Raw genomic sequence first — 17,113 nt, forward strand, 5'->3', positions numbered from 1 at the left:
CTTACTTGTACAGGAGTAGTCATCAACTCTGGTGTATCCTGGGAGACAGTCACAGTGATACGATCCAGGCAAATTCACACACACAGTGTTTGCATGGCAGTAGTGTGTGCCATTCGCACACTCATCCTTATCTGTAACAAAATGGAGAGCAGACAAAGGTTAAAGGTTAAAGATTACATGTTGAAGGCTGAGATGGGTACAATGTATTAGCACATGTGGCTATCAGCAGTTAAATTATTGAAGATCTGTCGCCAGGGCTGCAAATTCCGTGCCACTGTAAATGAATGAGTATAATGGCATCAGATTTCCTTTTAAAGTTTGATAAGGGAAGGCAAGGCAAATTAAATCCCCAGTCATTGCCTTTGATGATGTCAAAGCATACACAGTGTGACATCTTGCAGGCTTTACTCTGATTGACTTTATGGCCTGTAAATTACTGTCATCAATATAATTGTACAACATTAAATGTGCTTGCATCACATTCCTCTATTATTTTAACAGAGGAAGCTCCAGTTTATTCCAAATGGATTAATGCCTCCTCAAAAACTGTGGAGGAGGAATTTGATAACAGCACACTAAATGGCTTTATAATAAGATTGCTCAAGAGAAATTTCCAGGCTTATAATTCATGTGCTTTTGCTGTTGGCAGCTAAGAGTAAACTGACAGAAAGGGGCTCTGGAGTATTTTGAGAACAGTATTCTTTTGCATTTTGTGTTAACATATCTGTCAGATTCATCAGAATTCTCCTATCATTTAGTAGCCACGTGTTTAAGGTGTTTGAAGAAGATACTTGCTTACTCTACCAGGTTCTGTGGTGGACTAGATAAGGTCCCTGTCAAAGGATGTCTAATCCTTTGCTAAGTTCTCAGTCGGTCATTTGCTGCAAAGCTGATATTTTCACTTTTAATTCAGATAACTTGGCACAATCTACATTCACAGACGGAGTGTAGGATGGGTGGGGAAGTTTGCAAACAGACGAGTTTGTTACATAAAAACACGCTCAAGAATTTTCCCTCTGACTGTGTTATGCCTAATTTGTTCCTTGCAATGTAAACCTACTATGATGAGAGCAAAATATCTTCTGGGGTGAATTTCCTACAGGAATTGGGAACCTGTCGTCGAGACCATTTCCCAGTCTCAACTCTGCATTTCGGATCCTTATCTGCCAGCCTCCCCCTTGCCTGTTGAATTAGTGACAGCAAGTGGGTTCTGATGCACAGGACATCACAATCCACTCCAGCAGACGTCATTGTGAGAGCAGTGGGAATGCTACTGGGACATCACAGCCAATTCCAGCAACCCTATTGTAACAGCAGTGGGAATACTGCTGGGATACCATAGCCCATCCAACAGCCCTCATTGTGAGAGCAGTGGAAATGTTGCTGGGACAATGCAGCCCATCCAACAGCCCTCATTGTGAGAGCAGTGGGAATGCTGCTGAGGGTCAGACTGATGGAGCAGCAGAGACCATTAACATCCTTGCAGCAGCAGACAAGTTTATTGGAAACGGCCATTAGAGACATCTGCCTCCACTATTTCTCAGCTCAATGGCAAGGTTGTAATATGGACGATAGCAGCCATTTGCTGCCAATAAACTCTTCAACAGCCTTAGAAGTTAGGAGACTCTGACTTCCCACTGTGAAGCCGCCTCTTCTCACCTATTGGGGAGTAGCTGCAATAGGGAGCTGCTTGCAAAACTTCAACTCTGCCTAAAAGTAGGACTAATTTTCCTTTAAGTGCCTTAATTGTCTATCCGCCACTCCCTTGAGGGTAGCCTCTGCTCCTGGGATTCCACCTTGGAGAAAAGCACTCAGAGGCAGGAAGACATCAAAGAAACGAGCCAACCCACCTCCCTCCAAATTTCCTCCCTCCGGTTCTCCAATTAAATAAAAGAAAGCAATCTTGACAGGAGCAGAATTTGTATATCGCTGTGCAGCTTTTATTTTTGCATGTGAGACAGGGAAACAGAGTCAAATTTCAGGGATCCCCAAGGACCCCTGAAATACCTTCCAGCCAAAATTGGCTCAAGCCATTTTTCAAACCTTACGTATGAAAGTAATTGGTGTAACAGCTGTTTTAGGTCCCTTCACAGGCATTGGTCAGTGTTAAGCAGGGCAGGACTGTAAAAATATTCTTCAAATCCAGACCAAAGTAAGGAATCAAGAAGCAATACTTCATTCGATGAATCTTTCCTGGTAATGAGTCATAAAACTGCTGACTTCCTGTATGCCACAAGCAAAAATGTCCAAAGCTGATGATCTTTAGTTCAAAGACCCCACTTAACCCAATGGACAAGAAATCTCTTCATTATTATTATTTAATATGACAATTTATAAACAGCCAGCTTGTACTGCAATTCCCTTCCTGGTGGACTACTGTTACAATTATAGTTAACTATCACATGGTAAATGCATCACTGCACACTCAAAAAGTACCAGCCTTACTCCGTGTGGATTTTACTTTTAAGATGCCAGGTAAATTGTCATCAAATCACAATGGTTAAGATTAATCTAACAGGATTAATACTTTTTTTTAGGACATAATGATAAGCATAATCAAGTTACTAATCTAAAATGATTAATATTCTGTCTGCTGTTAAAAAAGCACCTAATATTTCAGATGTAATATATTCATCAGCTATGACATCATTACTTCACAAGACAGGTTCTGAAATGATATTTCAAAAGTCATACTGGGAATAAATCTGTCAAGATTGTATCAATGTTATGTTTATTAATAAGTGCAAAAAGAGAGATGAATAGAAATTGTCTCAAGTGGTGGCGGCAAGTGAGTGGTATCAGATCAGCTGACCCAATACTATCTGTTTTCACAGCACCACCAAAATGCATCTCTACCCCATTCAATCTGGATCAGGAAGGGAAGGGTTCATTTTCTACAGTACAAGCTGCCTCTGTTTATAAATTATCATAGTAATAGATGTCCTGTCCATTGGACAAAGTGGGGTCTTTGATCTAAAGACCATCAGTAAGTTGCTTTGGATGTTTCTGCAGCATACAAGAAGTCGGTAGTTTTATCAGTCAATACCAGACAAGATTCATTGAATGAAGTATTGTTTCTTGATTCCTTTGGTCTAGATTTGAAGAATATTTTTATAGTCCTGCCCTGCTCAACACTGCTCAATGTCTGTGAATGGATTAAATTTTACTGGGTTTTTGACAATCACAATCATTTCTAATTGCAACCTACTAAACATCCTTAAGTAATAGCCATAGGTCTGTTTTGTTATTTTATACAGGTTTGTTGTACCATTTAGAGTTTAGTCTTCTTGGGAGTTCAGTTACATAATTCTCCAAATGTGTGATAACACCATAAAAAAGACCAATTGTATTTTAGATTATATAAACAAGGCTATTATGAAAAAGATGCCTAGCATTTGTAGAGCCTCTTTCACAATTTCAGGACTCTCAAAACGCTTTCTAGTCAAAATGTAGTCACCGATGTAACACAGAAAAAACATCAGCTAATTGGCACACACCAAACTTCCACAAACAGCAATGTGATGGCCAGATTATCCGTTGGTTAAGGGATAATTATGGGCCAACACACAAGGGAGAACTCCCCTGCTATACTTCAAAATATTGCCAGGGGAGCTTCTGTGCCCACTCAAGAGGAAACACAAGGCCTCGATTTGATAGTTCATCAGGAAGACAGCACCTGCGACAATACAGCACTTCCTCAGTACACCTACAAATTAAGTCTCTTTTTCTTCCTCTTGACACTTTTTTTTGGTATTCACTCTCTGTTGCCTTTCACTGTTGTTCACCTTTACCCACCCTCACTCAGGAAACCTATTCTTGCTTAGTCCAAGGCTTTCCTTTTACATGCATACATCTAATCCCATCTAAGACATCCATTTTTTTTTTAATAGAAGTACAACCAGAAAAATAATGACACACTTTACTGGTCAGAATATCCCTTGCTTTCATATGCAAGTTGGAACAAACATGAGCCAGAGTAGGGCTTGATGATGTTTAGCACAATATTGCAGCATTAAGTCCAGTGCAAAATGTCACTAAGCAATTTAACTTTTGGGTAAAACACTGAATCACACAGTACATCTTTTATACACTAACCCTCAAACCAACTAAGAATTGAAATGGCTTAGAATCATTGTATGAATTGACTGAAATATATTGTGTCTCAAATCTTTCATAGCACATCAAAAGCAAGATGTTTACAAGGAAATTTCAGGGGTATATAAATTTAATCAACAATAACTGAAATGATCCATGTACTTATAAACTAAAGCAACACAATAATGAACAATTTTAACATAGTAATTGTGAGGCTCACGGAGTTATCACAAATGCCATGATATTTTCTGGATTGGTTTTGAATATTACTACTGTAGTTTTAAAAATATTTCCACTTTATAGCACAGAATCTAGACCAACTTAATACATGACTCTCTCAAATGCAGTTATCTTGTCTTGCATTTGTGGATCTCTAAAGACACTTGTACTGATTTAACGCACAGGTAATTTGATAAGTCATGCTTTCTGAAATCAAAAAGATGTGCACCATGTTACGATCTCCATAGAGACCGATAACTTTTAAAAATAAATTCAAAACTTCCAGTTAATAGATGAAAGAATAACACAATAAAGTTTCACATTTTAAGACTTTTACTGTAACAAAAGCTAAAAGCACTATTGACCAAATACTATATTTATAGGCAACTTACGCTTTAAACCACAGAAAAGAACTCCCCTTTTTACTTCTAGCACAACCAAGAAAACATACTTCACAGATATGTTTTACACTGTCCTTTAAGTAGACTTTCAATTCTTCCAGAACCAGTCCAAAGTGATTTTTAGCTCCCAAGGGTTTACTTTTATTCTCCTCCGTGCTCAGCCTGGCAACTTTTAATCTCAGAACAGTGAGGTTTTCTGCTCTGGAGATTCTTCCTCTATTGCAAGCTGGGCACATCTTCCAGCCTTCTTTTAACTCCTCACAAATTTGGTCTTTCCAATCTGAATGTGAGCTCCCACTGTATTCTGTGCGGAGAGTTATCAAGACTTTCAGCCTCTAGTTGCTTTCTCCCACTTCCTGGCAGACTAACTGTGTCTGTGAGCTTCAGGAATACCTTAGAAACCCTCCCCTCTCTCATATCCAACCTTCATGGTAACATGAATCACATGGGCCTTGTATCCAAGTAGAAATGCTGATTAGCTATTCTTTAGACCCAAATTCTATTCTTTAGACCACAATTCATTTCCATCTGGGAATTAAGTGGACAGTTTAAAGCGTAACTTTTTACAACTTGACCTTCTCAACAACTACCTGGGACTTTGGAGACTACCAGTCTAAACCACTGTAGACACAGACGTTGCTGCCATTGTCTCCAAGTGTGAACACCTTTCACCTTCTTCCCAGCAAAACAATCTGGGCTTTCCTTTAATCTTTAACAGCCCCCTCACCTGGGCCTGTTGTCAGAAGCAATACTGGTTTATTGGGTATTGGAACGTCGAGAACTCAACTGAGCCTGGTTCTGCATGGAGTAGACTAATAATTAATAGGGTGCTCCATTACTCGTCTCAAAAAATGAAGCATTAACTCCTCCTACATTGAATGAAGTGCACAACAACCTCAACAGCTTCAGCATGGTGTTTGTGTTTTTTACCAATGCGTCAACCAATTTTTACCTTCCCCTGTTACACACCAACTGCCCCCCATCCTCCTACTGTTACATACAGGAGAGGGACAGACAAACTGCACTGATTTCCTCTTGCCAGCTGTCCATAAGCAGAAGGTGTCTTGAATTCATTTTTAGAAATAGGCAGTGACATGTTTTTTCAAACCCTTAGTTTTTGTGATCCAATTTACTAATAATCCACAGCAAACTTGAGTTAGGATTAACTCAGAAGATTAGTTTATTTTCCACGTTCAAAAACCTAGGGAAGAAGTGTCCGCAATGTCTCACTCCAAACACACACAGTCACACACAGTAAAGGGGGAGATAGAGTAAAAGGGTTTTACAGTGCAATGACCCTTGAAATGAATATTAGTTCACATGAGCTCTAGAGTTCAAAGTCAGAATCCAATGAGGAATTCTTTCATGTCGGTGTTCGAGTTCAACTGGCTGAAGACTAGAGTTGTAGAGTTCACTTTTCAGATGGCATTGGCCACAAGATGAAGTAGGTACATAGCGACTAGATCATTTCTGTAGACAATGGTACGATCCCTTCCGGCAAAGACGGGTTTTGAGGTACAGACTGTTGTTCTGCCTGGAGGGGCCTGCTTCTTGGCTGCTCACCAGTTGGATGTTAAAATAGTAGACTGATTATTTCTCAGTTCTCAAAGGCACATAGGAATTTCAAAATGGTCACTTGAATCATGTGACCTTCCTTTTCACAATGACAATGTTTATCCAGCATCCACAACTGGCTTTAATTTCAGGGCTTATAATGTCCCAGTTGTTAGTGGTTGAAAGATCTACTATCTATCTTCAGGGTCTGGTGTTTGGGAAGCCATTGTCCACCAGCAAGACGATCTTACTTTCAACTGGGCCTGGTCAGTCCCAGGTGTGGTATGAGTCTGTTAGCAGCTCTGCAAGCGTGATGAGTTCTGATATGCAAGTTGCCTGGTCTGTACTATGAGGTGTGAGATCCCAGAAGCTGAGCAAAGAATCCTTTTTTTCTTGAAATTCCTGATGGTGGTTATCAGACAAAGGCCCAACCCTGTGGTCAGGTGACCTGTAGCAGCCATCTTTTTGGTTCAGCAAAAAGTCCATTTTTAAAAATTGCAATAAGGATAAAGTTTTGAACATGCAGTGTTGGAGTTCTTCACATGTTGTAGCGACTGAACACTATACCATCACCCCCTTGACATTCCTCTCTCTCCTATAACCCTTCAACAACTACACCACCCACCCACACTGCCCCCCCCCCCCCCCAACCCACGCAACAATACCCTGGACCCTATTATAATTTATGTAGACATTCCTGCTCTCTCCAACCACCACCCCCCCAATGTTCCCATAACTGTCAATGGGCTCATGCCCCTCCTGATCCTAACCCTGACCCCTCCCATTCTTGAAGTCAGCTGTGCTCTGACTTTCCACAACCGCTCTCCGCCTCCCCATGAGATCAACCACTACCTGCTCATAAGTCTAGCACTTCCACCCTACCTGATCCAACTCCCCATCACCAACTGTCGCTGTCACTGTACCCTCTGCCTCCCAGCACCCTCTTTGAACCATTACAACTTAAGTCTTGAGCTCATCAACTCCGCCCTTTAGACCCAACCCTCTACGACGCTCACTGCCCAGAGAGGACATCCACCACCATACAACGGGACCAAGACATAAACAAGCCCTGGACAGTCTGGCTTCTTTCCCCAGACACCCTCCTGCCCTTGCCCGCCGACCCTGCCTCCCTTGTCCAGCCTCCACGCAGCTTGGGACTACCAGCTCTCGATCACAATCAAGAGGCTGATAGTTTTAAGCGGTCCCCAAGAAGAACATAGCAGCGAATACTCATTTCAAAGTTCAGGAATAAGTCTACCTTGCCAGGTGTACACCACTTATATGCAGTCTTAAATGTGAACTTTTAAATTTCTCACTGGCAGAGATATTAATTTGGAGTTGGGGGGCACTTACTTCTGGTGAACTGATCTTTTAATGAGCATGCATGATACGCAAATGCCTGCAGAAGGGCTTCCTGACACTAGTTGTCGGGAAGCTTGACCCACTTTTAAAATCCTGAGAACTTAATTGTAAAAGTTCATCACATGGTCATGAAACTGATTTTTCACCTCCCTCTAAGCCCTTCACCTACTAGGTGGGCCCAGAGGATTCCAGCTGTAGATTTACAACTAAAATGAATGAACACACGTGTCAACTTTGGCTCTGCAGTAGCTCACATGCCTCTACATGTAAAGATTGTGGTTTTAACTCCCACTCCAGAGACTTCAGCACAAACCTAGGTTGGCACTGCTGCACCGCTGGAGTGGGACTGCACTGTCTTTCAAATGAGACTTTGTATGCCCTCTCAAATAGGCACAGAAGATCTTTTGGCACCATTCAAAGAAGAGCAAGAGAGGTCTCTAGGTGTTTTGATCTTTATTCATCTTTAATAAAAATCAAATGATCCAGTCATTTATCTCTGAAGTTTGTGGGATCTTTGTGTGTGCAAATTGAATGCCACTTTTCCATCATTACCACAGTGACTACACTTTGATAAAAACACCCTGGGATGCCCTGAGGCCATGACAACAATGTTTTTCTATATTAAATCAAATCTTATGGCACATATGTTAGACTGGTGATATCTATACTTAATATATAACCATAACCTCATCTTGAGTTTCAGACAATACACACAGAATATTTAGCTTTTTTCCTTGTAGTTCATCACCTCATCCTCTTAACGTGGTTACAGTTATATATTTATGGTTATTGTCCGATAATCAGCAACTGGCTCTTGTCATTCTTCCCTTTCTTACATAAGACAGACCATCTTACATTCAGCAGATTGTGCCCTGGGTTGTTTCCATGATAAAGCCCCTTTTCATGTTGACACCATGTAGTCAATCATTTGACTAAATCACAACAAGTGCTGGCTTGATAAAATGGGCGAGGTCACCATTTCACTCCCATCAGAGGAAAGGATCCCAACTCACTGTCACTCCAGTAGCCAGAGACCAGAGTTCTTGTTGAATTTGACTTATCCCACTGGACATCAACTCAGTAATCTAGTCTCTCCTTGCCAGAATTTTCTGGACTGTGACTCAAACCATAACCTTATGACTTGGCGAGGGAGTTGTGGGGAGGCTGCAGTAGGGGAACAAGGTACAGTCGGATTGTAGTTTACTACTTAATAAATTTACAGTGCTTACATCACAATAATCACTTGTCAATCTGGATAGCGTCAGTCATAAAGTGTGTAGCACCTGTTTGCTATAACGCCAGCAAGCGGCAAAAAAAGAAATGGGTCAAAATTGAAAGAGGATTGTCTGCATGTTGCTCCAGGTTATTATTACAAAATAATTGTGATAAATGGGAGTGATTTCAGTACGCAATCCTCGATTTCAGATAATAATCATGAAATGTGTGATGAACTCTTCAATCAGATACTACTTGCAAATCATTCCAAAATATTTAATTCTCTCAGTACTTCCCAAGAAATGTCTTTTACCACCAGGTAAAGAATGATTCATATTCCATGTGCAATTCTAGCAACTGAGGTCCATTTGGAAGAATAGTCCCAGATTTGCACTAAGTGCGGTAGCGATGGTGGGTTTTCACGCCATATCGTCCCAAACATACTGTTTCCATGGCAGGTGGGCTCTAATTCGCCTGCCATGCCATCACCTCGTTGCTTCATCATGCCAGGTACCATATTTAAAGCACAGCCGTGCTCAGTGCTTCCAGCCCTGGACTGCAGCAATGAAAACATGGCCTCGAATGGCAAAAAGACTGCAGCCTTCAAGTGCCTTTTGGACGCCAAGGAGGCCCACTGTGATGTCCTCTACCCCCACTCTGGCCACAGGAGGGCAACTACATTACCATTCTGGCTTGAAAGGCAATGGCAGTGGTGGTCAGTGCCAATGCTACACAGAAGAGGTTGACCATCCAATGCAGATAGATGAATAATCTCATCTGTGCAGCCAGGGTAAGTCAACCATCTCATCACTCTAAACTCACACACTCAAGACCATCACACATTCACTGGCATCTCACTCACTGCCAACTCAAGGGACATCACCAGCCATTCTCACACACATGCCCTCATATGTCCATCTGGCCTCATCTCCTCTGGAGACTGCCTCCTCAGCGCTCACCATCTTGAGGCCACTTGCACAGATCAACATGTACCACCACACATACCCTGGGTTACCCTCCTTCCTCAGTACAGCTGTCACCCTGCAGCCCCTTCCCTTGCCTGAGGCCACTTCTCCCCCTTCCCCAAGCAAGACCTTGCCCTGCAGCCATTGAAAAGCCACCCACATACGGCTGATCTGGTAGGTAGAGACCCCTACCGTGAGCCCCCTAAAAGTGATGTGGTGCTGTCTGTGAAGCCTGGCACTGATGACTGCGAGTGTTGACCTAAACAAGGAAGACATTGAAGTCCCGAGCGAAGTGCAGCCTGCCAGGTGCACGTTGTTTATGTGCTGTTGTGAAACACGTCCACATAGTTTCCCAACAATGTGGGCAGATGATCCAGCAGAGGTGGGGGGGGGGGGAATGAATCTGGCGGGCTGGCCTTATAATGATATGCTGATGTATTACGATGAGGTTCCCGACATCCGATGGCTGGAAATGTGGCCTGCCTTCAGTGGGCTGAGTGGATGATCGCAAACTGGTTTCACGCCGTCGTGAAACTGATTGCTCCATATTGTCCGATCACACCACCGAACATGCCCAATGCCGCTGGCACAGAAAATCCCGGCCATTGTGTATGTATATATGTTTGACATGTAAAATGCTCCATAACCACAAACATTAATCTTTATCCAGTACAAGCCTCATTATTAAATCAGGCACCTATGTGGGCAGCTATGCTACCATTTCCATTTATATACATTTAACATTTTTTTTATTCGTTCATGAGAGGTGGCCATTGTGGTGGTCCCATGTATCTGCTGCCCTTGTACTTCTCGATGGTAGTGGCCGTGGGTTTGGAGGCTGCTATGTAAGGAGCCTTGGTGAATTCCTGCAGTGCATCATGTGGATGTTACACACTGCTGACACTGTTCGTCGGTGGTGGAGGGAATGAATGTTTGTGGATGGGGTGCCAATCAAGCAGACTGCTTTGTCCTGGATGGTGTCAAGCTTCTTGAGTGTTGTTAGAGCTGTATTCATCCAGGCAAGTGGATAGTATTCCATCACACTCCTGATTTGCGCCTTGTAGATGGTGGACAGGATTTGGGGAGTCAGGAAGTGAGTGACGTGTCACAGGATCCCCAGCCTCTGACATGGTCTTGTAGCTACAATATTTATATGGCTAATCCAGTAAAGTTTCTGGTCAATGGTAACTCCCAGAATGTTGATAGTGGGGAATTCAGAGATGGTAATGCCATTGAATGTCAACGGGAGATGGTTAGATTCTCTCTTGTCGGAAATGGTCATTGTCTGGCACTTGTGTGACGCAAATGATACTTGCCACTTATCAGCCCAAGTCTGGATATTGTCCAGGTCTTGCTGCATTTGGGCATGGACTGCTTCAGCATCTGAGGTGTCACAAATGGTGCTGAACATTGTGCAATCATTAGTGAACACCCCCACTTCTGACCTTATGATGGAAGGAAGGTCATTGATGAAGCACTTGAAGATGGTTGGACCTAGGACACGACCCTGAGGAACTCCAGCAGTGATGTCCTGGGATTGAGATGATTGACCTCCAACAACTACAACCATCTTCCTTTGTGCTAGGTGTGACTCCAACCAACTGAGAGTTTTCCCCCCCCAATTCCCATTAACTCCAGCTTTGCTAGGTCTTCTTGATGCCACACTCGGTCAAATGAATGTTGAATGTTATTCAAACATTGTCATTTTGCTGCAGATGTGTCCTGCTGCTGTGCCCAGCAAACTGAATAATGTTAAGAAATGGTATAGTGACAAATCTGCTCGCAGGTAAGCTGTAAGCCTGCACACAGTTCCTCAAGGCAAGCTCCTTCTGTGTAATTTCTCAATCTCCATTTTAATGTTTGTCAGACAGTTCTATTCGTAATCTCTCAACTCCAGTCTGCCATGAAGTCTCACCCCTTCCATTACTTTTCTGTTGTCAGATAGCTTGCCCAATATCTCATCATGGATGATTCTTAAGCTCCTCCAGCTAAGTATTGTGAAGACTGAAACCATTGCTTTCAGCCCATCACCAAGTCTTCTTCATCACTGATTCCATCTCTTGCCATGGCCACTGTCTCAAAACAAAACTATTCACAACCTTTTAAGCATCTTATTGACATCCTCAGCATCCTATTCAACCTCGAGTTGGATTTCAGACCCAATACCCTTCTCCTTAACAGAAGCTGCACCAGGAAAAATAACTTAAAATTTGTCTTAAATGTGTTCTCAAAATAGAACCTGTAGTCAGACTGAATGCAAAGAAAGAACAAAAGCAAATTCAACCATAAAGGCTTACATAAGGATAGAAATCAAGCCATTAAGATCACAGGACCAGAGATAATTCATTAAAGTTCTATCGAATATATGTAGAAGCTTGTCTCTGCAAAATCAGAAGCTAAGATTGTACACCTATATCAACCAGATAGAGGCAAATGTCATATGGATGTAAAAGCTTCCCCAAGGTCAATGGAGATGAGATTTTAGCCAGCTTGTCCACTTACAGGAAGTGAATTTACTAAGAGCAAAGGATCCAGGAGAAACTTTACAGATGAAAGTTCATTATGCTGATGTCTCAGAAGATTGACGCCATCCTCCAAAGAAACCTGAGGCAACCAGTTCATTTTTGCAAACTAATAAGGAAGGACAAGGTCACACACGTTCTGAAAACATTGCTAATGACAAGCACGTAGACTTCAATTAATTGACTGTGAGGCACTTGCGTCATCCTGGGGTTGTGAGAGGTGATATAAAAATGAACCATAAACTGGCTATTGAATGCTGTTAACTTTTCAGTTACCTCAGGAGTCTAATCCTAAATTAATTTCATCAATATATTTCAATCTCAGGCACCAAACCAGCAAGTAGTTAATTTTGAATTACTGTGGCTTAATTGACGTGCCTTTGTAACCTCTTATTTATTTTCTCAATTGATCCCATCTAATTATTGCATACATGGTTAAGTGCTGTTACAATCAGCCATATATGGTTAGCACTCTGGACTCTGAATCCAGCGATCCGAGTTCAAATCTCGGTGGAACCTTAGTTTGGCTTGGCCTAAATAGCCAAGTGGTTATGGTACTGGGTTTGTAACCCCAAAATCAAGAGTTCAAATCTCACAATGGCAAACTATGAAACAATGTAACTTCATCTGAATAGGAACAGACGGAAACGTGTTTGTACTCGAAAGAGTTACTTCACTTTGGCTTGGCCTAAATAGCCAAGTGGTTATGGTACAGGGTTTGTAACCCCAAGATCAAGAGTTCAAATCTCACAATGGCAAACTATGAAACAATTTTAGTTACTATGCTTGGCCTAAATAGCCAAGTGGTTATGGTACTGGGTTTGTAACCCCAAGATTGAGAGTTCAAATCTCACAATGGCAAACTATGAAACAATGTCACTTCATCTGAAACAGATGGAAACATGTTTGTACTCAAAAGAGTTACAATCAGCCATATATGGTTAGCACTCTGGACTCTGAATCCAGCGATCCGAGTTCAAATCTTGGTGGAAACTTAGTTTGGCTTGGCCTAAATAGCCAAGTGGTTATGGTACTGGGCTTGTAACCCCAAGATCAAGAGTTCAAATCTCACAATGGCAAACTATGAAACAATGTAACTTCATCTGGAAACAGATGGAAACGTGTTTGTACTCGAAAGAGTTACAAAAAAAACATTTTGGGCTTGGCTTAAATAGCCAAGTGGTTATGGTACTGGGCTTGTAACCCCAAGATCAAGAGTTCAAATCTCACCATGGCAAACTATGAAACAATGTAACTTCATCTGAAAAACAGATGGAAACGTGTTTGTACTCGAAAGAGTTACAATCAGCCAAATATGGTTAGCACTCTGGACTCTGAATCCAGTGATCCGAGTTCAAATCTTGGTGGAACCTTAGTTTGGCTTGGCCTAAATAGCCAAGTGGTTATGGTACTGGGTTGGTAACCCAAAGATCAAGAGTTCAAATCTCACAATGGCAAACAATGAAACGATGTAACTTCATCTGTATAGGAACAGATGGAAACATGTTTGTACTCGAAAGAGTTACAATCAGCCATAGAGGTTATAGCTCTTTTGCTACTTGTCCAGAAGGTTCTGGCTCTTTCAGCTAGAAATGCCCCTTTTTTTGAATAATAGATACAATCAGCCATGTGACTCCAAGAGTTACAATCAGCCATGTGACTCAAAAGAGTTACAATTAGCCATGATTCAGTTGGTAGCACACTTACCCCTGATTCAGAAGGATGTCAGTTCAAATCCCATTCCAGGGCTTGAGCATAAAAATAAAACTAACACTCTAGTGCAATACTAAGGGAGTGCTGCATGGTCTGAGGTCCCATCTGCATTTTCAAGTGTAAGTAAAGGACCACACAGCACTATTTTTAAAAAAAGCAAGCAAGTTACTCTGGTTTCCTGGCTAATATTTATCCCTCAATCAATATCACAAAAACAGCGTATGGGGTCACTATTTTATCACTGTTTTTGGGGGCTTGTTGTGTGCAATTTGGCTGCCTTGTTCCTACATTATAGCAGTGACTACACTTCAAAAGTACTTTATTGGCTGTAAAGCATTTAGGGAATTCTTAGGGATGTGAAAGGTACTATATAGATGCAAACATTTCCTTCTAACTATGATTCAAAGGTTAATAAACAATTGCTAGTTCATGACTTTGACTAATTTGGTAATTGTCATTATTCATGAATTAATTCAGTCAGCAGCTTGTGCAGATTCCAATAGGAGGCTAGAGGTATAAGTGCTAACACAATCTGAACTAGTTAAGGGTGATCAGTGAACAAAATTCAGGCATCCTTAACTCATAGACTGGGTAGTAAAGCCCAGATGGTTTACTGAAAGAGCAGTTATGGATTCGCCTACTGCCCACGACAAACATTCTTACTGAGGTAACAGTGTTGCCTATTCCGAACTCCAAACCACTCCCGCCTCTGGCCTACTGATCTCAAAAACTTTGAATATGCATTATTACGAGATTTGATTACTCTAATGTTCTCATCAACCTTTCTGACCTTATCTAAAAGTCTGCTTCTCATATCCCCTCCCGTACAAAAGCCTGTTCACTCATATTCTCGCATCACTAACCTGCATTTTGCCTTGGACTCCCAAGACCACAAATTTAAAATTATTTTCCATTTCTTTAAACTCCTAACTCATTCCTTCCATTCCTCATGACTTCCTCCAGCCTTGCAGTATTCCCTCCAAACGTTCCATTCCTTTTCCTCCATCCTCTTCTACTTCACCCTCTTCCTTTGCACAATTGGTGGCCATATTTTCAGCAAACAATTGTCGGGCTAAAGGACAAAGGTTATGCGCAAGAGGCGACCATCGCTAAAACTCTCTGCCTCCCTAACTCCTTATCCTCCTTCAGAACAGGCCTTAACATCTACCTCTTTGATTAAGCATTGAATCAGTGCTGCTGATCCCTGTTTGATTCAGTGGCCATTTTCCAAACACTCCATGAAGTCCTTTTGGGTGTTTATTGTGCTCTAAATGCTATATAAATGCAAGCTGTTGTTGCTGGCAAAGAACAATGGCCCTGAACAAAAGTACTTGGCCATGGTATAACTAGAATTACCTGCGTAGAGATTTATATTGTAAAAGCAAATTGAGAAATTAGTAACTAATCCACATGGTACACACACCGCATGGACCCAATGTTAACTCCCACAGTTAAGACTGAATCAGCACGATTATGGCATTCTTCCACAAAGATTCACAGAAAATAAAGCAAATTCTCAACTGCTTTGAATTTTCCTCTACAGTATAAATATTTCTAAGTTTGTTAAAAATAACTACCAGTTTATCATCATATGAACTGAACATTACCGGAGGCCAGGCATTTTTTTGGTTGCAAAGCACCTTACAATATCCTGAGGTTGTGAAAAGCACTATATAAATGCATGTATTTCTTTTTTAGGTGTGATTGGGTATTAAAAAAACATACCACTTGTGGCTCAGGTGGTAGCACTCTCACATCCATGTCACAAGTTTCTGGACTCAAGACCTACTCATGTGGTGGGATTTTCTGCACCCCCCACCCCTCCCCCGCCACTGGGATCATTCCCACCACAAGTCAATGGGCTTCTGGCTGGGGCACCACCTCATCCTCGGCCGGTCCCGCCCGTGATGGGGCCGGAAAATCCCGGCCATGGTCTTCAGCATAAAAATGAAGGCTGTTACTCCAGCACTGAGGGAGTGCCACACTGTTGGGAGTGTTGGCTTTCAGGTGAGACATCAAACTGAGGCCCGATCTGCCCTCTCAGATCCCATGACACAATGTCAAAGAAGAGCAGGATAGTTATCCCTGGTGCCCTGGACAATATTTATCGCTCATTCAAGATCACAAAAACAGATTATCTGACCTTAATCACATCGCAGCGAGTGCAAAGTTGCTGTGTATAAATTGGCTGCTGTGTTTCCTACATTTAAACAGCGACTGCACTTCAAAGTCTTTCATTGGCTATAAGGTGTTTTGAGATGTCCGGTGGTCATGAAAGACACTATATAACTGCGAGCCTTTCCTTCTTTTTGTGGACATGGCCAGAAATAAATGTCTGTAAGTAAAAATAAGGGCCAGAGCGATAAATCATAGGCCCTGGTGCTTCTCCTGTTTCTAGGCTCTTTATCTTCCCCCCGCCCCCTGTTTTCTAACCCTCAGCAGCTCCTGTCGAGCACCTTCACAATGTGCTTTGGGTCCAATAGAATAGAATAGTGCAGCACAGAAGGAGGCGATTCAAGCCATTGAGTCTGCTCCAATTCCTTTGAAGAGGAATCCAGTCAGTCCTACCACAACACCCCAGCAACCATTTCCCTATAATTTTCTTTTCTTCAAGTATTTATCCAATTTATTTTTGAACACTAATTTGAATCTAAATCCATCATAATATCAGGGATGGGGTGCACTCCCAATCCTAACCACTCTTTGTGTAAAAGTTTTTCCTTATGTAACCTCTTGCTCTTCTGCCAATCAAAAATGAGGTTAAATCTGGGCCATCTGATTATCACTCCTTCAGCCAATGGAAACAGCTTCTATTTATTCTATCTAAACCTTTCATGATTTAATACACCTCCATAAAATCCCCTCAGGCTTCTTTGTTCTAAGGAGAACAACCCCAGCTTTCCTGAAACCCTCATCCCTGTAGCCTTTCTAGTAAATCTCTTCTGAACCCTCTATAAGACCACAAGACATAGGAGCAGAAATTAGGCCATTTGGCTCATCGAGTCTGCTCTTCCATTCAATCATGGCTGATAAGTTTCTCAACCCCATTCTCGCCTTCTCCCCGTAA

The 17,113-nt window shown here is 41.9% G+C and overlaps 1 protein-coding gene and 1 non-coding gene across 7 annotated transcripts in view; one reads left to right on the forward strand and one right to left on the reverse strand.

Annotated features, from left to right (window-relative positions):
* Positions 1-17,113, reverse strand: part of LOC121283444 (protein kinase C-binding protein NELL1-like) — an 839,758-nt gene that overhangs the window by 402,640 nt on the left and 420,005 nt on the right. For 4 of the 6 annotated variants that reach the window (XM_041198022.1, XM_041198019.1, XM_041198018.1 and 1 more), the window contains one exon: positions 6-131. The exons of the other annotated variants lie outside the window; for them this stretch is intronic. In XM_041198022.1, the coding sequence (XP_041053956.1) occupies positions 6-131 (126 nt within the window). The remainder of the gene's footprint in view (positions 1-5; positions 132-17,113) is intronic. 6 annotated transcript variants of the gene reach the window in all.
* Positions 13,869-13,933, forward strand: LOC121283691. The gene has a single exon (XR_005944337.1). It is a non-coding gene; the product is annotated as a U7 small nuclear RNA (small nuclear RNA).

Source organism: Carcharodon carcharias, chromosome 10 (genome assembly GCF_017639515.1).
Source record: "Carcharodon carcharias isolate sCarCar2 chromosome 10, sCarCar2.pri, whole genome shotgun sequence".
NCBI classification, from domain to species: domain Eukaryota; kingdom Metazoa; phylum Chordata; class Chondrichthyes; order Lamniformes; family Lamnidae; genus Carcharodon; species Carcharodon carcharias.